The sequence below is a fragment of the Macaca fascicularis genome, chromosome 6 (assembly GCF_037993035.2).
Source record: "Macaca fascicularis isolate 582-1 chromosome 6, T2T-MFA8v1.1".
In the NCBI taxonomy this organism is placed as follows: domain Eukaryota; kingdom Metazoa; phylum Chordata; class Mammalia; order Primates; family Cercopithecidae; genus Macaca; species Macaca fascicularis.
The window spans coordinates 76,815,061-76,838,595 of NC_088380.1; the positions used below are offsets into that span (position 1 = coordinate 76,815,061).

The 23,535-nt window shown below is 38.5% G+C and overlaps 1 protein-coding gene across 9 annotated transcripts in view; it reads left to right on the plus strand.

Annotated features, from left to right (window-relative positions):
• Positions 1 to 23,535, plus strand: part of TNPO1 (transportin 1) — a 99,124-nt gene that overhangs the window by 37,367 nt on the left and 38,222 nt on the right. For all 9 annotated transcript variants that reach the window (XR_012413723.1, XR_010587406.1, XR_012413724.1 and 6 more), the window contains exons 4-7: positions 3,330 to 3,479; positions 9,606 to 9,712; positions 14,567 to 14,700; positions 21,473 to 21,554. Coding sequence is in view for 6 of the 9 variants with exons in the window: in XM_005557125.4 (XP_005557182.1) it covers positions 3,330 to 3,479; positions 9,606 to 9,712; positions 14,567 to 14,700; positions 21,473 to 21,554 (473 nt within the window). In the remaining 3 variants the exon portion in view is untranslated. The remainder of the gene's footprint in view (positions 1 to 3,329; positions 3,480 to 9,605; positions 9,713 to 14,566; positions 14,701 to 21,472; positions 21,555 to 23,535) is intronic.

Here is a 23,535-nt window from a genome sequence, read left to right on the forward strand (position 1 = left end):
CACAGCAATTTCTTTTGAATTATTTTCAGTTGATTTTGTAGTTAATTTTGGGGGATTTTAATTTGTGAATGAAGGACACAATAGAAAATCGAGAACTCGTAAGTCTAGGTTTTAAGACACTAAGAATTCTTTCAGCAATTAATATTCCTAGTTTGATAAATATATTTGTGATACATTGCTTCTTAATATAGAAATTTTTCTGACACAGTTTGTGATCAACCTGTTTGTTTCTTTACTAAGATTTTATAAATGGATTTTTAAAATCTGTAATTGTTTTATTTGAAATTTTTATTTATTTTCACTAAGCTGTCCACTCTCATGTTCTCATCCTACATTCTAAATGTTAGGATTGTTGCAATATTATACTCTTGAGTGAAGCTTTCTTATAAGGATACTTCCTTCAGGCCAGGCAAGGTGGCTCTTTCTTGGAATATAAGGATACTTCAGGCCAGGCAAGGTGGCTCACGCCTGTAATCCCAGCACTTTGAGAGGCCAAGGCAGGAAGATTGCTTCAGGCAAGGAGTTCAAGATGAGGAACATAGTGAATGGTGAAACTCCATCTCTATAAAAAATTAGCTGGCATGGTGGCACACACCTGTGGTCCCGATACTCAGGAGGCTAAGGTGAGAGGATCACCTGAGCTCGGGAAGTCAAGGCTGCAGTGAGCTATGATTGTGCAGCTGCACCCCAGCCTGGGATGCTTCAGAAGTACTTAAAAAAACACAAACATACAACTTGTTCAGTAGTGGCAAGAGAGTTTGGAAGCCATTGCTTTCACAGAGCATTAATTACAAAACCATAAAATGTTGGAAAGGATATTTTTCAGATTTTCTTGAACCTAAAATGTGTTTATGTTCATTATGCAGTTTCTCCAAGGATGCAGTAGTTTTACGTTGGTATAACACTTGATATTTCTTCTTGCGTTTATGCATTTATTTTTTTTCCCTGGGAAGATTGGGACACAAGTTTGCTGCATGTAGTTTTCTGTTTTAAAAAAACCTTTGCATCATGGCCGTTCATATTAAAGCAGCAATACAAGTAACATCTTAAATGAAAAATGCTTGTTTAGCAATCTTATCACTGAATTGTAGAGTAAAATTTTTGATCTATAAGAGCCCTCAGATCAGCTGCTCTAATTCTCTCACTTTGCAAATGAACAAATTGAGGGTCCACTGAAATAGTCTTAATTTTTTTAAAACAAAGGAAATCGTTAGTCGTTGAATTTTTAAAATGGATTTTAAGAGAGTATATACTTCTCATATTGAATTGTTTCACTTCATTTTGTGGTTTATTAAAACTCTTCATCTTATAACCTTTATGGTAAAAACAATATGCTATATTTCTTGTAAACGAAGTCATGCCATTTAAAATAATTATATGGGCCGGGCGCGGTGGCTCAAGCCTGTAATCCCAGCACTTTGGGAGGCCGAGGTGGGTGGATCATGAGGTCAGGAGATCGAGACCATCCTGGCTAACACAGTGAAACCCCGTCTCTACTAAAAAATACAAAGAATTAGCCAGGCGAGGTGGCGGGCGCCTGTAGTCCCAGCTACTCGGGAGGCTGAGGCAGGAGAATGGCGTAAACCCGGGAGGCAGAGCTTGCAGTGAGCTGAGATCCGGCCACTGCACTCCAGCCTGGGCGACAGAGCGAGACTCCGTCTCAAAAAATAAATAAATAAATAAAATAATTATATGGCTGAATTATTAACAGGTAATTTAAGGCAAGTTTATTGCTTGAAGAAGTTAAATATCTGACTTCATTTATTTCATGGCAATTTTTAACTTTTAAGAGAATTTAAAAATATGTTTTGTTTCCTTTTAAATTACTCATTGGAATGGGTTGTAATTGAAAATGGAAAGTAGTTTTTAAATGATGACATACAAGGTTTTATAGTGCTGTGATGACCTGAGCGGAGTTGTGTGCAGAGAAAATGCTCTTTTTGCCTCTACATGTGCTTCACTCTTGAAGATTTCAGTGCCAGTCAGAGTTTGGGAACATCACACTAACTAGAACAAGCTTGGAATATATTATTTTTTAAGAAGACAGGTAAAACAATGGTGTTAAAATAACATTCTCTTCAATACACCAGCTCTTCATCTTATAGCCCTTTGAGAGGAGGGTAATACTGAAGAATGATTCAAAGTCTTTAGCTTCTTCACTTGTGCAATGGAATGAATAATACCTGCCTCATGAAGTTGTAAGGATTAAGTGCAGTGCCATTTGGAAAGCACTTAGCAGTGTTTAATGAAGATGTTAGCTATTGCTAATATTGTTGGTGTTGATGCCAACTGGTAAAGCCATCAGTTATGTTCTGCTAGTATTAAGTTGCTTTTTGAAATTTTGTAAATACTATCTATGGATTAAACTTATTTTAGGAAACTCTTTAAATGTTTTTGGAGTTTTTTTTTTTTTTTTTGCTTTTAAGTTCAGAGGCAAATGAAAAACATGATATAAATTAACAGCAATCATATTTGTTACATGAAGATGATCTTATATATTCTTTGTCCACTTAATTTTTCCAATATTATATTTTTTGACATTGGAGGAAAATGATTTCAAAAAAATTTTTTGTTGTTTTTGAGACAGTCTCACTCTGTCGCCTAGGCTGGAGTGCAGTGGCATGATCTTGGCGCCTCTGCCTTCTGAGTTCAAGTGATTCTCCTGCGTCCACCTCCCAAGTAGCTGGGATTACAGGCACACACCACCATGTCTGGCTAATTTGAGGGTTTTTAGTAGATACGAGGTTTCACCATGTTGGCCAGACTGGTCTTGAACTCCTGGCCTCCCAAAAGTGCTGGGATTAAAGGCATGAACCACCACGCCCAGCCCTTAAACGAAAAAAAAAAAAATTGGATGTTTTTAATGACTAATACTTCCAGCTCTATAATGATGTTTATATCAGGAAACAATAAAGCTCAAGCACAGTGGCCATATATGTAAACTAAATTAACTCAAACTAAATCAGTGGTTCTCAACCAAGGGCAATTTTAACCCCCAGAAGACATTTGACATTATCTGGAAACATTTTTGGTTAACACAATTTGGAGGGGTGCTGCTGGTATCTATGGCTAATGATGCTACTTAACATCTTAAAATGCACAGGACAGCACCCCGCAACAAATAATTGTCAGTATGTCAAGGTTGAAAAACCCTGAGCTATAAATCATACACTAATCTTTTGTTAATCAGTTATAATTATTTTAACTGGTTATAGCAAGTTTGAATGTCAGTCAACTTTTGAATATAAGTATTTTTAAAACTACTGTTATCGGCACATTTTGAAATTAAGACTACTTCAAAACTCAATACTATTACTGTTTTATTACAGATGAACCCACAAGATCATTGAGTGGTCTCATCTTGAAGAATAATGTGAAAGCACACTTTCAGAACTTCCCAAATGGTGTAACAGACTTTATTAAAAGTGAATGTTTAAATAATATTGGTGACTCCTCTCCTCTGATTAGAGCCACTGTTGGTAAGTTGTATTACAACAGTTTTGCTTACTTTGTTTGTAAATATGTCGTTTTTAGAGATGACAGATTATTTCCTTAGGAATTTTTATTGGTTTATGTTAAATTGTGATGGGGAAACTTTCATTGCCTTAAATGCTTTCAAAATGGTGTAATCATGGTAAAAGCTCTCTCATCCAGTGAAACCAGTGACCCTGGATAAAAGGAGAGCCTAATTAAACTTAGCTTAATCAGAGTTCGTTAAAATGGGGCATCAACAAGTGATACTAATTTGCAGACACTACTTTTTCTTGAGCGTGCAGATTGGAGTTCTGGTTTTTTGTTTTGTTTTTTGTTTTTTGTGTGTGTGGGGTGAGGGCGTTTGAGACAGTCTCTGTTGCCCAGGCTGGAGTACAGTGGCACAGTCTTGACTCACTGCAACCCCCACCTCCTGGATTCAAGCAATTCTCCTGCCTCAGCCTCCCGAGTAGCTGTGAATACAGGCACCCGCCACCATGCCCGGCTAATTTTTGTACTTTTTAGTAGATACAGGGTTTCACCATGTTGGCCAGACTGGTCTAGAACTGCTGACCTCAGGTGATCCGCCTGCCTCAGCCTCTCAAAGTGCTGAGATTACAGGCCTGAGCCATGGTGCCTGGTTTGGAGTTATTATTTTCTGCCTAGCATAATGCATGGGATATAATTTCTTGTTTCACTTTTACAGGTAAAGAAATACTTTTTGATTGTTTATGGAAAACCTAAGTGTATATAGGATTCTAGATTTTCACTATTTTCTCCCTTGTTTTTAAATATTTGCCTTGTCAGTAATTCAGCAGCAACTTTTTAGTCTTTTCAGAGCGTTCAGCTTATTTTCAGGGACAGTACAACTTTCTGTTAGCTTATGTAATACTGAATTAACATGCTTAGTTATAGTAACTCGTATAAATCTATTTGGAAACACACGCAACTGGCTGTTGGTTAACACCATATACCAACCAATGGAAGCAGTAATAAATAGCCATACTGAAGAGGAGCTTACTAATGGGCAGACTTTAGTATACCATGGGCTTAAACAGCTAACTTTTACAACGACCTGGAAAGCTTCTGTTAATCTACCCAGGCTGGTTAAATGAAAATCAGTTAAATGAGTCAGATGCTTTCATTAAGAGTTCCTGGCTGGGCATGGTGGCTCACACCTGTAATCACAGCACTTTGGGAGTCTGAGGCGGATGGATCACCTGAGGTCAGGGATTCGAGACCAGCCTGAGATGGTGAAACCCTGTCTCTACTAAAAATACAAAAAAATTAGCCGGGTGTGGTGGCACATGCCTGTAATCCCAGCTACTTGGGAGGCTGAGGCAGGGGAATCGCTTGAACCCTGGAGGTAGAGGTTGCAGTGAGCCGAGATCACACCATTGTTCTCTAGCCTGGGTAACAAGTGAAAATCTGTCTCAAAAAAAAAAAAAAAGAAGTTCCTATTTTGTCTTGTTGTGGGTTTGAAAAATATTCATCTCTTACTTACAAAGCATTGGCTCTATCACATCCCTCTAGATATTCTTGTATTAAACAGTGCCATCATTGACACTGATTTTAAATTTGATGGGTAGAGGACATTTGTGGTTTAAGAAAAAGGACTCCCTAGATTAATATACTCTTATGTACCTTAAGGCTTTACCTACTCTTGATACTGTTAAAAAGAATGGTGAGTGTGTGCCAGCCTTTTCCATTTCAGATCCAGGAGAGAAGTCCCCATACATAAGTGGAATGGGATTTGGAGGGAAGGTGGGTTTCCTCTGAGAGTTGGCAACTCAGCTGAAAGGAAAGGAGAGGATTTAGAAACTAGATATAAGATTGTTTCTTCCTAAACTGTATTTCATTATAAACCTATCTTTAAGTGCCATTTGGTCCAAACTACAATACTTTGTGTCTTTAAATTTGAAAGGTTAGAAGTAATAGTATTGGGGAGAGAAGAATTGGTTTTATCTCCCAGTGAGTACTTTCACCTTCCATAAGGTTTTTGAACATGTTTAGGAGCTGACTTTATCTTGGGAATTATTTAAGCACTTATGTATCATCTGACTTATTTTAAAACGGAGATTGGTGAAATTGACTTATGTAGGTATTTTTATTTCTTGCTGTGTATTAGTAGAATACGAAAGGTCTTTCATTTTAGTTTATGTTAAGTAGATATTTAAGTATTCTAATTGTGAGGGACCATTGTAGTTTTCAGTGTAGAAACAGCTTTTATTTAGTTGCTTTAATACAGATGAAGGAGCTTCAAACATAACTGCAGTGTATTTTCAAATGACATGATGTCTGGGATTTCATAAAAGAGCAATTAGGAATGTTAAGGTGGTTGTGGGTAGAAGTATGGATAAAACAACATTGACCATGTATTAATGATTGTTGAACCTAATTAATGGATACATTTAGTTCATTGTATTTTTCTATTTTTATGTATATATGTGAAATTTTCTATTTTAAAAAGTCTGTAATGTTAACTAGATAAAACAGCTATGAGCTTGAAATAAGTTAGCTAAAAATGAGTTCATTTTTGTCCCTCCTCCCTTCACACACCCCTTCCAGCTATATGTATTAGTGAAGGTGGTGAAAGGTGTGATTGACAGATTCTTCCCAAAGAGGGGAGAAATTATTTTGGGGGCACAGCATTAAGACTCTAAAGTATTGGCCAGGTGCGGCGGCTCACGCCTGTAATCCCAGCACTTTGGGAGGCCAAGGTGCAGGCATCATGAGGTCAGGAGGTCGAGACCATCCTGACTGACACGGTGATACCCCGTTTCTACTAAAAATACAAAAAATTAGCCGGGTGTGGTGGCAGGCATCTGTGGTCCCAGCTACTCAGGAGGCTGAGACAGGAGAATGGCATGAACCCGGGAGGTGGAGTTTGCAGTGAGCCAAGATCGCGCCACTGCACTCCAGCCTGGGCTACAGAGCAAGACTTCGTCTCAAAAAAAAAAAAAAACCACTCTAAAATATTTCATAATTTTGTTGTTTTGTTTGTTTTGCTTCAGGAAAATTGATGAGTTTATTTAAACACGTTGGTGCTTTCCAACAAATCTGGGAAGGTGGTTGTTTTTTTAATCACCTAAATTGCCTAATCTTTGTTTACATGAGAAAAAGATGTAAAACACTTCCAGGAACATATTTTGTAAGTGAAATAATTTTTTGGGGTTTCTGAAAATCATTTCTAAGAATTGGCAACAGGCTTTTCATCAATTAGTAACCTTCACAGAAAATTCTTGGTGTATGTATAGTCATGCAAGTACTCCGACTCTGCATTATCAGTTAATGTAGGACTCTGTTCCTCTAGACCCGAGTTTTCCAACCTCAGCACTTAACATTTTGGACTGGATAATTCTTTGTTGTTGGGCTATTTTGTCTGTGCGCTACAGGATGTTAATCAGCACACCTGACCTGTACCCACTAGGTACCAGTAGCAGCCACATACCCTGTTGTAACAACCAAAAATGTCCCCAGACCATGTCACGTGTTGGGGTCAGAGAGTGCCTGACTGAGCTCCTTAAGGGCAAGGACCATGTGTTATTTTTGTATTTCTTAGCACCTATTAATAATATTTACAATACTTAAATATCTTAATTAAAAGATTACTGATTATAAAAATAGACTTGCAGCTTTGGCTTTAAAAATTTTTATTAACCTTAACAATACATGTTGGGAGTCTTACCAAGGAAGTCTGTTTGGAAGGGACCACATCTTAATGACTGTTGGGTAATTCATTAGATGAGGTAAAGATGTTTCTCTTGTTTAGAGAGTATATAGTTTGTTTGTAATTTTATTATTTCAATGAATATTCTCTTGTATGTGTTTGTACATCTACAGGCAAATTTCTGTAGGATTAATTCGTGTAAGTGGCATTATTGGGTCAAAGTGTGTTTAAACTTTTTAAGATTTTAGTAGTTGTTGCCAAGCACACTGATTTCATTCCTGTATTTCTTGTAAATACTGAGAAATATGTGTCACTTCCCACTTTTTGCAGCTGTGCTAGGTATTAGATGCTTCTTCATGTGTGGGTGAGATGATGGGTGCAGGTAAGTTTGTTAGTACATCAACATTCTTTAGTGTTCTGCTAACAGAAGTAATGAACGTGAGCAGTTCGTTAGTACCAAGTTGTAGATTGGGTTTAATTGTTGTGATTTATTGCTTGTTTGTAGTCTTTTTTAAGTCATGCTTGGTTTCTTTTAGACAGATTCAGATCTTTCTCATTCCCTTAGTTCTTTTATATTTTAACTTTAGGAAAGACTAATTTGCAGGAAGGATCAGGTCTTGCTGCTTTTGGATCTTAATGGAAGGCTATTTTATTAAGTAAGGGCTATATCTTGAAAATGCTATCAGTACATTAATTCTTACTATACAATTTAATTTTTGTGTGTGTGAAGAGTAAATTTGCCAGGAGCTTTACTTTCTAGATTCTTTTTTAGTTCTTTATCATTGGGAGTAACCTTCTCAAAACTAAAGGTAGAAAATTTATATACACAGTAATATTTGCTGTTCAGTAATAGTCATTGAGTGTTTACTAGATGCCAGGCATTTTGTATATATCCAGTTGAATTTTCAAAATAACCCTATGAAGAGTTTCCTTTTTTCCTTTTTGCACACTCATATTTTGCAGCTTAGAATGCATATAATTTTTCTGTTGTCAGAGTTTATACTCTTCTGGCACTGAAAGATCCATAATCACTAAGCATATTATATCACTAATATGTTTACTAAGGCAGAAAAAAATGTTAACACAAAACCTTTCTGTTGTCCTTGTGTTTGTATTAACACAAAACTTTCCTTACATTTGTGTGTATTTGCATAATTCATTGACTATCACAACTCAGCTGCACAACACAGTTGAGATAATCTGTTCAGTCAGAACAACATGATCAGTGAGCCTGGGCCACCCAGCCTCCAAGATCGCCTCTCTAGCGACTCATTCTTGATCCAGTAAGTGGGAACTGTTTTAGGAGTATGTAGCCTGCCTACATGAGGGAGAGTGTTGTAAGCAGTGAAACATGTAGAATTATTCTCAAGTGATGCTTATCCACTTAAGTTTTTCCTACCATGTTCCTTGTCTCTGGTTCCAGATTAAGTCAGGGAGCTATTTTTAGCCTCTTAATGTGTCTTTTATTTGAACCTAACAGACTCGTAAGTTCATCACCCAGTGTTAAGTGCTGCTAACATTTTGGTATACTTTCTTTCTACTCTTCCGTATGGATAAATCAGAATTATTATTTTTTTCTTTTGAGACAGAGTTTCACTCTTGTTGCCCAGACTGGAGTGCAATGGCGTGATCTCGCCTCACTGCAACCTCCGCCTCCCGGTTTCAAGCGATTCTCCTGTCTCACCCTCCTGAGTAGCTGGGATTACGGGCATGCGCCACCATGCCCGGCTAATTTTGTATTTTTAGTAGAGATGGGGTTTCTCCATGTTGATGAGGCTGGTCTCGAACTTCCAACCTCATGTGATCCACCCTCCTCAGCCTCCCAAAGTGCTGAGATTACAGGCATGAGCCACCGTGCCCAGCCATTAGAATTAATTTTAATTGGTGGAACTATTCTTGGTAGTATGGCAGAAAAAGAAGTTGCAGTTTTATACTTGGTAAATTTAACTCAAAAACCCTTAGAGGGTGAAATGTTGAAAAACAGTATTAGAAACAGATCTGGTTTCTGTGAGGTTTTTTCCCCACAAGATATGCAGTGGTGATATGGGTGTCGTCGGTGAGGGTTACTAATTTTTTTTGAGACAGGGTCTCACTCTGCCTGGGCATGAGTGCGGTCTCGTAATCATGGCTCATTGCAGCCTTGACCTCCTTGACTCGGGTGATCCTCTCACTTCAGCCTCCTGAATAGCTGGGATCACAGGCGCATATCATCATGCTCATCTGATTTTCTTGTATTATTAGTAGAGACGGGGTTTCACCGTGTTGCCCAGGCTCGTCTGGAATTCCTGGGCTCAAGAGATCTACCCACCTAGGCCTCCCAGAATGCTGGGATTACAGGCATGAGCCACCACATCTAGCCAAATGTTATTATTTACATAAAGTGTGTTTGTACATACAGTTACTCACATGGCAATACCTAACATAATGCTGTTGGATTTCCTAAAGAAGTGTGTTTTCGTTCAAGGTATTTTGATCACAACTATAGCCTCCAAGGGAGAATTGCAGAATTGGCCTGACCTCTTACCAAAACTCTGTAGCCTGTTGGATTCTGAAGATTACAATACTTGTGAGGTAAGGATATTGGTTTCATATATAATTGGGTTTTTTCTATTTTTCTTGTCATGTTATGTATTAGCAGATTTGGGGGAAAATAATTCCTACGAAACATACAGCTTCTCAAAACTTAGAAACCTAAAGTTACCTTTGTGTTATATTACATTTGTAAATCATTTATTTTTCTGTAAAAACTTATATTATAAACCTCTTTTACTATATTTCATACAAGGATGTATCTTGTTTTTCTGTGATAAAATTATTCTTGGATGTATACGTATGTAATAAACAGTTTGTGTCAAGCTTAATCAGTTAAAGATAGACTGAAATTTACCAAATTCCTGGACCTTGAGTACTTTTTTAACTTCTCTAAATTGTTTTTATGCCTCTTATGTGATATCTAAGGGATGCTGAACTTGTGCTTTTGTCGTTTTTTTGGTGGTTTTTGTTTTTGTTTTTGTTTTTAAAGACAGGATCTCACTCTGTTGCCAGGCTGGAGTGCAGTGGCACCATCATAGCTCAACCTCCTGGGCTCAAACAATTCTCCTACATCAGCCTCCCAGGTAGCAGGGACTACAGGCATGTGCTACCATGCTAGACTAATTTTTTCTTTTTTTTTGGTAGAGATGGGGTCACGCTGTTGTTCAGGCTGACCCCGAACTCCTGAGCTCAAGCAATTCTCCAGCCTCAGCTTCCCAAAGTGCTGGGATTACAGGCATGAGCAACTGCACTTCACTAAACTTGTCTTCATTTTTTTGTTTTTTTGTTTGTTTTAAACAGAGTCTCGCTCTGTTGCCTAGGCTGGAGTGCAGTGGCATAATCTCAGCTCACTGCAACCTCTGCCTCCCAGAATCAAGTGATTCTCCCACCTCAGCCTCCCGAGTAGCTGGGATTACAGGCATGAGCCACCACGCCTGCCTAATGTGTTTGTATAGATGGAGTTTTTAGTATAGATGGAGTTTCCCCATGTTGGACAGGCTGGTCTTGAACCCCTGGCTTCAAATGATCCACCTGTCTCAGCCTCCCAAAGTGTTTGGATTACAGGTGTGAGCCTCTGCACCAGACCATTGTCTTAGTTTTAGTTTTAATTTTTTTTTTTTTTTTTTTTTTTGAGACGGAGTCTCGCTCTGTCACCCAGACTGTTGTGCAGTGGCCGGATCACAGCTTACTGCAAGCTCCGCCTCCCAGTTCACGCCATTCTCCTGCCTCAGCCTCCTGAGTACCTGGGACTATAGGCGTCCGCCACCTCACCCGGCTACTTTTTTGTATTTTTTAGTAGAGACGGGGTTTCACCATGTTAGCCAGGATGGTCTCCATCTCCTGACCTCATGATCCACCCGTCTAGGCCTCCCAAAGTGCTGGGATTACAGGCTTGAGCCACCGCGCCCGGCCTGTCTTAGTTTTAATCATATGTTAACTCTGACCTGTGGGTGTTCTTTGCCACTGATTAGATCACTAGCATCCTTTTTGTTTGGGGAGAGAGAATGATTTCTCATGGTTAGTGGATACTGTAAGTATCTATTAGCAGGCTTCCAATTTGGGTGGAAATCTATTTTATGTGGAAACCATATTCCGTGTCTTGACTCTATAAAGCAGTGACTCCTCTACCTCTCAGAGAGCGGAGATTGAAGGCAGGGCAGGCACAGGAATAACCTGTCAACAACCAAAAAAAACCCACAGGAATAACCTAACCTAAAAGGGAAAGAAAACCGATCGGGCATGGTGGCTTACACCTATAATCCCGAGGCCTAGCTGGGTGGATTGCATGAGTTCAAGACCAGCCTGGGCAATGTGGTGAAACCCTATTAGAAAAAATTGGTGAGGTGTGGTGATGTGCGCCTGTGGTCCCAGCTACTCAGGAGGCTGAGGTGGGAGGATCACTGTAACCTGTGAGGTGGAGGCTGCAGTGAGGTGAGATCACACCAGTGCACTCCAGCCTGGGTGACAGAGCAAGACCCTATCTCCAGAAAAAAATACACCTAACCACACATAAGGTGGTTTTAGGACATGGCAGTTTGTTGCCCAACAGGTGGATACAGGGAAATAGAGAAGATAGAGAGAAGGGGGAGTTAGCTAAGTACTGCTTAAAGCCACTTTTCTTGCTCCTTGAAAGAAAAAGAAAAATTGTTCGTTCCCATATACATAAAAATGCTTTGGGGCCAGGTGTGGTGGCTCACACCTATAATCCCAGCACTTTGGGAGGCTGAGGCAGGCGGATCTTTTGAGTCAGGAGTTTGAGAGACCAGCCTGACCAACATGGTGAAACCCCATCTCTACTGAAACACAAAAATTAGCCAGGCATGGTGTCGAATGCCTGTAATCTCAGCTACTCGGGAGGCTGAGTCAGGAGAATCACTTGAACCCAGGAGGCAGGGATTGCAGTGGGCCGAGATTGCGCCACTGCACTCCAGCCTGGGCAACAGAGCAAGAATCCATCTCAAAAAAAAAAAAAAAAACTTTGGAAATACACTGATAAGTTTACAGAAAAGCTAAGTAAGTAATCATGTGACAGTTGATTGCATTTAAATAGTGCTTTGGTGTGATGGTAGTAACATAAAAGATCAGGCCAGGCGTGGTGGCTCACACCTGTAATCCCAGCACTTTGGGACGCTGAGTCAGGCGGATCACAAGGACAGGAGATGGAGACCATGCTGGCTAACAAGGTGAAATCCCATCTCTACTAAAAACACAAAAAATTAGCCGGGCGTGGTGGTTGGCTCCTGTAGTCCCAGTTTACTCAGGAGGCTGAGGCAGGAGAATGGCTTGAACCTGGGAGGCAGAGCTTGCAGTGAGCCGAGACTGTGCCACTGCGCTCCAGCCCAGGCGACAGAGCAAGACTCCGTCTCAAAAAAAAAGATCAAAATTTTAAGCAAGCACTTTCGAAGAATAAAAAATTTAAGCTGCAGTAATTGTGAAATTGTTGAGCTGGTGTACTACATAGAAGTCATACTGTAAATAAACAATATTCCCATCCATCTGCACTAAAGATAGTGGTTTTCCAGATGTTGGTATGTAGTGATAGCTAAATGTTTGTTCTTATTTGAAATTTTTAATTGCCACATGGGTAACAAGTTCACATTTAATTTGATGTAATAGGGTTTCAGAAGTAAAGTTTTTTTTAAAAAAAAAAAAACCTTAATAATTAAATATGACTATTTTAGCATGACAATTAAAATTCCTGATATTTAACGCATATTAAATTGAAGACTGAAATTTAATATATTGATTAAATTTTAGACTTAAAAATATTTTCAGATTTAATATTTTTAAGATATTATAAAATCTGAAAGGATGTTGAGTAATTTCCTTAAAGGATTTTACCTTCTGTTGGACACGTTAAAACTGTACTATGGAGAATAAGCATCAAGTTGCTGCTGTTGGAATTATATAATATAAACAGTAAAGTAGGTGGGTGGGTAACTAGTAGGTTATATGTTACGTGCAAAGGCTCTGGATTTTCCCCTTTAGTATTAAAATGGTTTTAGGAAAATGGTCGCCAATTTGCATTGCCTGCCCTTGCAACAGATTTTGTCACCAGTTACCCGGTGAATACTTTTATATGTAAGTAACTTTACTTTTTTGAGGCAGAGTTTTGCCCTCTCACCCAGGCTGGAGTGCAGTGGTGCGATCTTGGCTCACTGTACCCTCTGCCTCCAGGATTCAAACGATTCTCATGCCTCAGCCTATGGAGTAGCTGGGATTACAGGCATGCATCACCACACCCAGCTAATTTTTTTGTTTTTAGTAGAGACGGGGTTTCACCATGCTGGCTAGGCTGGTCTCAAACTGCTGACCTCAGGTAATCTACCTGCCTCGGTCTCCCAAAGTGCTGGAATTACAGGCTTAAGCCACCACACCGGCCTAAGTAACTTTTTAATGGTATTAATGACCTCTCTGTGCTTCAAAAAGAAAAGTATTATGGTGATTACTCTTCTATGTAAATGTAGTTTTATATTTAATTTAAACAAACTGGTATTTACTTCTCCTGCCAACCAAAATATCCTCCACTTCTAAGTCATTTAATGCTAAAACTAAAATATACCCTTGTATTTTAACTGAGATGTTTACATACTCGATGATACTATAATTTGTTTTAAAATTGAATATTAGGGCAGGCGTGGTGGCCCATGCCTGTAATCCCAGCTCTTTGGGAGGCCAAGGCAGGCAGACCAGCTGAGGTCAGGAGTTTGAGACCAGCCTGGCCAACACGATGAAACCCCATCTCTACTAAAAATACAAAAATTAGCCAGGCACAATTGCAGGTACTTGTAATCCCAGCTACTCAGGAGGCTGAGGCAGGAGAATCACTTGAATCCAGGAGGCAGAAGTTGCGGTGATGCGAGATTGCGCCACTGCACTCCAGCCTGGGCGAAAGAGCAAGACTCCGTCTCAAAAAAAAAAAAAAATTGAGCGATTAAATTTACAGATTTAGGCCGGGCGCGGTGGCTCAAGCCTGTAATCCCAGCACTTTGGGAGGCCGAGACGGGCGGATCATGAGGTCAGGAGATCGAGACCATCCTGGCTAATACGGTGAAACCCCGTCTCTACTAAAAATACAAAAAACTAGCCGGGCGAGGTGGCGGGCACCTGTGGTCCCAGCTACTTGGGAGGCTGAGGCAGGAGAATGGCGGGAACCCGGGAGGCGGAGCTTGCAGTGAGCTGAGATCTGGCCACTGCACTCCAGCCCGGGCAACAGAGCCAGACTCCGTCTCAAAATAAATAAATAAATAAATAAATAAATTTACAGATTTTATAAGGCATTTTATGTGGGCTGAGAACATTAATCCATACAAATTAGTCAGCATTCTTCAGCTTGTTTTCATATGGCTTCATTTTTAACAAATTCGAATAATTTAAATGTGTCTCTTACAGGGAGCATTTGGTGCCCTTCAGAAGATTTGTGAAGATTCTGCTGAGATTTTAGATAGTGATGTTTTAGATCGTCCTCTCAACATCATGATTCCCAAATTTTTACAGTTCTTCAAGCATAGTAGTCCAAAAATAAGGTACTTATATTGCCAGTACTAATTCATTAACTCTGATATAAACCTGACCATTACCTTAGTTTTCATTACTTGGTATTTTTGAGATTAGCAAAAGATATTGGATGTTCCAGAGAGGTGAACTTATGTAATTGAAGTTTACTACTTCAGTAACAAAACCTGTGAAATGTTGATTGTGAGGAAATTTTCGTTAAACGTGATAAAAGTTCTCTGCCTTTTACAGTAGTTAATTATATTTGTGGTAGTTAACAGGCGTCTTCTAACTTGCTTTATTTAAGGCCGAGATTAGTTGTGGTTTTTTTCTTTTCAGCTTTGATTTTAGAATTGGGGTACATATATATGCAGGTTTGTTACAAAGTCCTATTGCATGATGCTGGGGGTTTAGAGTACAAATGAATCCATCACCTAGGTGGTAAACATAGTACCCATTAGCGAGTTTGGCCCTCTCCCTCCCCCTTCTTGTATTCCCCAGTGTCTGTTGTTCCCATCTTTACCTCGATGTGTACCCAGTGTTTAGCCACCACTTATAAGTGAGAGCATGCAGGTATTTGGTTTTCCATTATTGTAACATTATAATAATAATGTTATTTCTGGCATAGTTAACAAGAGTTCGCGTTTCCACGATGTTTCCCCCTTTTAACATTTTAACTAAGATAATGCAAATGTGGTAATATACGTACTTCACATTTTGTGACTGATTCTCAGTAATTGAAAAAACAGCTGGGCCTGGTGGCTCATGCCTGTAATCCCAGCACTTTGGGAGGCCCAGGTGGGTGGATTGCTTGAGCTCAGGAGTTTAAGACCAGCCTGGGCAATGTGGCGAAACCCCATCTGTACAAAAAATATAAAAATTAGCTGGGCATGGTGGCACACACCTGTGGTCCCAGCTACTTGGAGGGCCGAGGTGGGAGGATTGCTTAGGACGATGAGTTTGCAGTGGGCTGAGATGGTACCACTGCACTCCAGCCTGGGCAACAGAGCGAGACCTTGTCTCAAAAAAGAAAAACAGAAAAATCCAAAAACCATATTTCTGGTAATTGATACACCATTGCTGGATATTATTCATAAATTTTTTTTCACGGTTTTTATTTTGTAGATGGTCATTTGATTAAAACATTAGGTAAAGTTGAGCAATTCAGAAATATTTCACCTAAAATCACAGCACTTTGGGAGGCTGAGGCAGGAGGATTGCTTGAGGCCAGGAGTTAGAGACCAGCCTGGGCAACATAGCAAGACCCTTTCTCTACAAAAAATAAGTTTAGAAAATTAGCTGAGTGTAGTGGGGTGTGTGCCTATAGTCCTAGCTACTCTGGAGGCTCAAGCGGGAGAATCACTTGAACCCAGGAATTCAAGGCTGCAGTGAGCCGCTGTGCTCTAGTCTGAGTGATAGAATAAGACCCTGTCTGCAAAAAAAAAAATTCCATTCTGTGAATGTTGATTAATACCCATTTGAGATTCTGTTGTACAGAAAAAAAAAGCATTCTTCATTTTAATGTATATTTGGGTAAGTAACTATCTGCTACAAATATATACTAAATGTATCATCCATCTTTAACGTGATCTTATTCTACATTATTTAATACCTTATTAATGTAGTTTAACTGGCATTTACTATGTACTCTTAAGCATTCTTCCCTCTCAACATAACTGTTGGACTTCAAGAAAATAGAATTAGAGTATAGGAAACTACACTGTATTGCCTAGTTCTATAGGTGATGACTAAACAATTTAAAAATAAGAACCATTTTATCAGACTTGAGGTACTCAGAATTGAATTATTATTCTTAGTTGAAGACATTCTCATCATGGCCTACTCGTATTTAGCCTTTAGTTATATATTAGTTATTTTTAATAACATAAGCAGTCAGATCCACCACCTGAAACAAAATGAAGACCTTGACAACAGTCTACATCTAAACCCCAATTTCATACTTTCCTTACATTTCTTGATAATTTTATTGCATGCATATGCAAAGGGTGTTATATATCTTAGTTTTTAGCATTATAAGAACTGCACAGTACTGAATGTAAACATAGGCAACTTTAATATTATGTCATTAAGATTCATCTGTACTGAATCAATATAGCTCATTTTGACTCCTGTAATACTCCATTGCATGACAATTAGCGTATTTTTTAAGTGTTGCCAATCAAATAGCTATTTGGTGTTTCATTATGGTCTTGATGATACTCTTTACTATCATTAATGATGTTGAAGATCTTGTATGTTTATTGCCTTTATCTTGTTCTTGTCTTTTGTCCTTTTTTCTACTAGGTTATTTGTACTCCATTGATTTACAGGAATTCTCATCCTTTATCGGTTATGTGTGTAGAGAATATCTTAATCCCTTTTTGTCTTTACTAAGAGTTTAAAATGTTAAGGGCTCTTTGACATTTAAGAGCTTAATATATCTGGCATTTGTGGGTGTGTGCTATGAGAGAAATATTCTGTCTTTTCCATTTAGGTAACTTTTTCTTGTTGTCACATTTATTTTATAGTCCCTTCCTTTTCCCCATCAGTTTAAAATGTCACCTGTGTTACATGCTTAGTTATATCTGTGCGTAGGTCTATTAATGGGCCCTCTATTTTATTCCATCGCTGTTTCATGACTAAAGCTTCAAATTGAATTCTGGTATGTCTTAGAGCAAAAATTGGAGCGTTTGAGGCTTTTTTCTTTTTTTTTAACAAATTGTAGTTACTTAAAGTTTAGGCTGGGGGCGGTGGATCACCTGAGGTCAGGAGGTTAAGACTAGCCTGGCCAACATGGTGAGACCCTGTTTCTACTAAAAATACAAAAAATTAGCTGGACATGGTGGCAGGCGCCTGTAATTGTAGCTACTCAGGAGGCTGAGGCAGGAGAATCACTTGAACCCAGGAGGTGGAGGTTGCAGTGAGCCGAGATCACACCATTGCAACTCCAGCATGGGCAACGAGCAGAACTCCGTCTCAAAATAAAAAAAGTTTATGACATATTGCAGTGAATTTCTACACAGCAAGGAAAGAGTTGTACAAACAGCTCAAACTATATAAAGATAATTTTTCCGTATTTTTATTGTGTTCTGGGATATCTCAACTTGAAAAAAATTTTGTTTGACGTTACTCCTATTTATAAGTTAAATTTACATTCTGTCCCAAAATGGAATGAAAATAAGGCCTACAGTTTTACAACATATAAATTTGGCAGAACTTGTAAAATAATCATAAACGGCAGGGCATAGTGGCTCACACCTGTAATCCCAGCACTTTGGGAGGCCGAGGCCAGTGGATCACCTGAGGTTAAGAGTTTGAGACCAGCCTGGCCAACATAGCAAAATCCTACCTCTATTAAAAATACAAAAGTTAGCCTGGCATGGTGGCATACACCTGTAATCCCAGCACTTTGGGAGGCCGAGGCCAGTGGATCACCTGAGGTTAAGAGTTTGAGACCAGCCTGGCCAACATAGCAAAATCCTACCTCTATTAAAAATACAAAAGTTAGCCTGGCATGGTGGCATACACCTGTAATCCCAGTTACTTGGGAGGCTGAGGCAGGAGAAACACTTGAACCCAGGAGGCAGAGGTTGCAGTGAGCTGACATTGCGCCACTGTACTCCCTCCTGGGTGACAGAGTGAGATTCAATCTCAAAAATAAATAAATAAAACAACTTCTTTAAAGAGTTTTACCTTATAAAAATATATGTTGAAGAAAAGCTAAAAATCAGAATTTGACCTGAAATATGTAGACTTTCGGGATGAGATACTAGAATTGAAAATATACATGATTTAGCAGAATTACTCGGAGCTTACTAAATATCTCAGTTGCTTCTAGGGGGAATATTTTCTTATAATCTATAAGGAAGAGATCATATTGGAAAAAAAATTCATTCTTCACAACAAATGCCATTTATATGGTATCAGATCTAATTAACAAGTTGGTATTGATTATGAATACGTGACGTGAGTAATTATTCTGCCTTTGTTATTGCCTTTGATCACCAGAAATCAATACAAGGAAGTTTTATTTTTATATACACAGATATCCATAGCATTCCAAGTTTGTCATCTGTATTTCTGGCCTACATCTGATTCCTTTTATTGGGAAATGATATTTAGAGCTTACAGTAGGACAGTAGGAATGCCTTTTCTCTTCCTTATACATTCTAGAATTGTCAAGTTTTATGAAAAATCTTGGAATTTACATTGGAATAACATTAAATCTATAGATCAATTTAGGAGAAATAGTCATTTTCACAATACTAATTGCTGCTGCTTTTTTTTTTTTTTTTTTTTTTTTCAAGACGGAGTTTCGCTCTTGTCTCCCAGACTGGGGTGCAGTGGCATGATCCCTGCTCACTGCAACCTCCACCTCTCGGGTTCAAGCGATTCTCCTGCCTCAGTCTCCCAAGTAGCTGGGATTACAGGCACATGCCATCACTCCCAGCTAAATTTTTTTATTTTTAGTAGAGATGGGGTTTCATCATGTTGGCCAGCCTGGTGTCAAACTCCTGACCTCAGGTGATCCGCCTACCTTGGCCTCGCAGAGTGCTGGGATTACAGGCGTGAGCCACTGTGCCTGGCAATTGCTTGTTTTTAATAAAGTTTTATACTTTTCTTTTTAGAGGCCTTGAGCATATTACATTAAATGTATTCCCAGGCACTTGGTCTTCTGATACTATAGTAAATGGTAGCATTTAAGTTTTTCTAGTTTTTTTCTTCATTGCTGATGTACAGAAACTATATTAAACTTCTAAAGAAAGCATGTCAAACTGTTACTTTTAATTTAAAATGTAAATCCTGACTGTTCCCAAGTTTCTGAAAATTATTTGGGGAAGCTAGTAATAGGTGCCTCTGGAGGCTGGGGATAGGATAAATTTCTGCCTTTTAAATTTAGCCTCACATGCACACACAAAAAAATGCAAGTTAAAAGGGCCTTAATTTAAAGGCCCTGTAAAAGACTTTATTGTATTTTTTTTCCATTTGTTTATTATGCCAAGTACTTAACATATATATTAGCTCATTTAGTATTTAATCCCCCCAACAAATGGATGAATTGTAGGTGGTGGTGGTGGTGGTGGTGGTGGTGGTGGTTTTCGAGACAGAGTTGTGGTTGTTTTCGAGACAGAGTTTTGTTTGTTTGTTTGTTTGTTTGTTTTTTGAGACTGAGTCTCACTCCATCGCCCAGGCTGGAGTGCAGTGGCACGATCTTGGCTCACTGCAACCTCCGCCACCCGTGTTTGAGAGATTCTCCTGCCTCCTACCTCAGCCTCCCAAGTAGCTGGGATTACAGGCATGCACCACCAGGCCTGGCTAATGTTTGTATTTTTAGTAGAGGCAGGGCTTCGCCATGTTTGCCAGGCTGGTCTCGAACTCCTGACCTCAAGTGATCCACCTGCCTCGGCCTCCCAAAGTGCTAGGATTACAGGCATGAGCCACTGCACCCAGCCAGTGGTGGTTTTATAGAATGAAAAAAAAACAGACTTTAAAGCATAAGCAGCTTACCCTGTGCTGCACATTTAAGTGGTTGAGCTCCCCATAGTATGCTTTTTTCACTTAATGTTACCTTAGTAAATGTTTGTGTGCTTTGCTGTAACTGCAGAACCAAAAACCAACTGTGTTTTTGGCACAGTGGTTGAGACAAAGGTTCTCTTGAGGTTATATTTCAGAAGAGGAGATAGGACAGATAATGAATAAGTAATATAATTTCAGACAGTGATAAGTATGATGGAAAAATAATGAGATCAGGGATAGACAGTGATTCAGAGATACTTGATATAAATGGTTCTCTGTAAAGGAAACATTTGTACAAAGACTGAACAAAGTAAGGAAGTGAGTCTATGAAAGATGGTGAAGAATGTTTAAGAGAACAGCAAGTGGCTCTGGAATTAGGAATCAGCTTTTTAGAGTGACAGAAGAAACTTTGGTCTGTAGCAGCATGATGGGAATTGAAGTTAGGGAATAAGGGAGGAGCCACAGTATAAAGGAATATCTAGGCAAGTGGTCAGCAAACTATGTCCCATGGAGCCAAATTTAGCCCATGACCTGCAAGGTAAGGATGATTTTTTAATTTAAGAGGTTGTAATTAAGAGGGAAAAAAATGACAAAGGTGTTTATGTGGCACATAAAGCTTAAAATATTTACTGTTTGACCTTTTGTAGAGAAAGTAGATTAAGTTTTATTGCAGCAATCTGAATGAGAGTATATTGTGGTCTGTGTGTGTCAAACAGGCTGTAGTGGGGTTTGGCACAGTGGAAGTTGGGAAACCAATTACAGCCTATTTCACTAACTCTGGTAAGAGATCAGAGATCATGGCTTGGATGAGAGAAATGAAAGCAGTGAGAAATGATTGAATTAAGAGTAAATTTTTAAAGGTGGTGCCAATAAGAACTGCTGAGCAATTGAATTGCATATGCCAGAACACATGGACTATTCTCCATTTTTACTTTCAAAAGGAATGTTTACCTATCATTTTTAAATCTATAGGTATCTAAAAAACAACTATGCCCCTCACTCAACCTCCACTCTTTAGGGGGTATGCCCTATTAAAAATTTGCGCCATGTCCTTTCTAACATTTTTCAGTTGCTTAGAAATACATGGTGCCCTGCAACTTGAATTTTGCACTTACTATATCATTCATATTCTTTCTTTGTTGATACAGAAGTGTGACTTATTATTTTTAGTGGGTATATTGATAGACATATACCATAATACTTTTATGGAGGAATGTTTTTGCCAATTTTCTGTAGATAGAACAAAGTTACAATGAGCATATGTTAAATTTTAAACTTTGTTTCTAGGTCTCACGCTGTTGCATGTGTCAATCAGTTTATCATCAGTAGGACTCAAGCTCTAATGTTGCACATTGATTCTTTTATTGAGGTAAGACTTGTTCTTGTCTCCCTCCCCCCAACCCCCAACTTTTTTTTTTTTTTGAGAAGATTAGGTGATACTAACTACATTTTGCTTTAAAACAAAATAATCACTTATAATTCTAAAGTCAGTATTTAATTAAATGATTTCTGATAGTATTAAAACTGGATATGGGATAGATTGTAATTTTTGTTAGCTGAGAAAGCACTTCTTTTACTAATTTTTCTACTTGTATCATTATACAAGCACTGATTTTGGTGGCAGGGGGTGTTTAGTATCTTGACTACTTTAAAAATTTTTCCTTCAATATACTGTTCACATTGCATATGGAAACCAAGTCCCTCAGCTCATGCAGTTTTTGAAATGTGAAAAATTGGTGAGGTTAGATTAAGTTGATTGGTAGAATCTGAAGGCACAGACTACAAGGACAATATTTTCCATTGGTTTCCATTGTAAAATTAGAGACATCAGGAAAAACAGACTCTTAAAGGCATTTTGAACTTTCCAATAAAAGTGGAAAGAAAAGAGCATAATTTTCTGGCCAGGAACCATGAGCACCACAATTTCTTTTCAAAATCTCTGCTACTTGATAACAATTAAAAGGATTGTTAAAGTTCCTTAAGCGCCTTCACTTTTATTTTCATGAAATGGAATTGTTAAAAGTCCCTTAGAAGTCAGACTGTTGATATTACTGTTGGGAAATTATAAGGAAGAGTCGGCAGAGGGGGGAGGTCATGTTACTTTTTTTCTTGTCACTTAAATTGACCAGCTTCTTTCTGAGCATTTTTTACCAATAGACTAAGAGTAGTAGCCATAAAGATCCTTTAACCATTTACAAGTTAAAACCAAAATGTGTCTTAAATAGTTCTACTGACTTACTACCTACTGTGGGACAGATGCTGTGCTTGATACTAGGGATACTTAAACTTTATGCCTACAAGGTGTTTTCTTTCAGTCTAGTCTAGTCTAGAGGTAGTATAATGTAGTGGGTAATACTAGAGGTCTGGAGTAGACTATTGGTGTTCAAATCCCAGCTTCTCAGTTTAGTAGCTTTGTAACCTTAGATACTTTATTTAACTGATGTTTTCTTTATATCTGTAAAATGAGTCAGTAATTGACCTACCTTCTTGGATTGTTATACACCTAGTTGATAAAAGTAAATTAGAACAGTGCCTGCCACGGAGTAAGCAAGTACTTCATGTTAGCTATTAAAGTATTAATAGTGCTATTTCTGTTGTAATTATCCTGGTGTTTCCTTTTGTATTACTCTTTCACAGTTTAATAAAGGGGACAGTGATAGACATACAAGCACCTTATAAGGAAATATAATCTAAAATAAATGAAATTGAATTCTCTCTGAAAATAAAAATTTCATAGGACTGTACTCAGCAAGTGAGGCAGAAGCGTTTTCTAACATTTTAAAATATTTTGCTTTACTATTAAATAATATGTTAATATTTGTTTACTACTTGATAGTCCTACAGAATTTAGCCAATTCTCCACCCTACAAAAACAGTAAACCTCTGGAGGAAGTGCCTCTAACATATAGTAGGCCCTCAATAACAATTTGCCAAGTGAATAAGTAAACTGATTTTCTTCACTTGCCATTGTTTCTATGGTATCAAGTCTGCTAAGTCTAATGTATTGATGAAAAGTTTGTTGGTTACTAGTACATGGCTATAATGTGTAACCTTGGCAAAGCTAGGTATTCATTGACAGTAGTAACAAAAGTGACAAATGCAAGATGATGGCATTGGATATCTCCACCCCCAACCCAGTTGCTGTTCTCTAGAGTAAATTAATGAAATCTTTTAATAAAATTTAATGGAAGATGCACTGTTAATGGCAATGCCTGCTGGGAAAACAGTGCTCTTCTCTATGTAAAACACATGATTAAAACAGGAACTATCTAGTTTTGAGAGGGTCAAATGTGGAAGCAGGACTTGGGTAAATCAACATTTTAAAAATGCTGCAATAGTACTTCAGATAG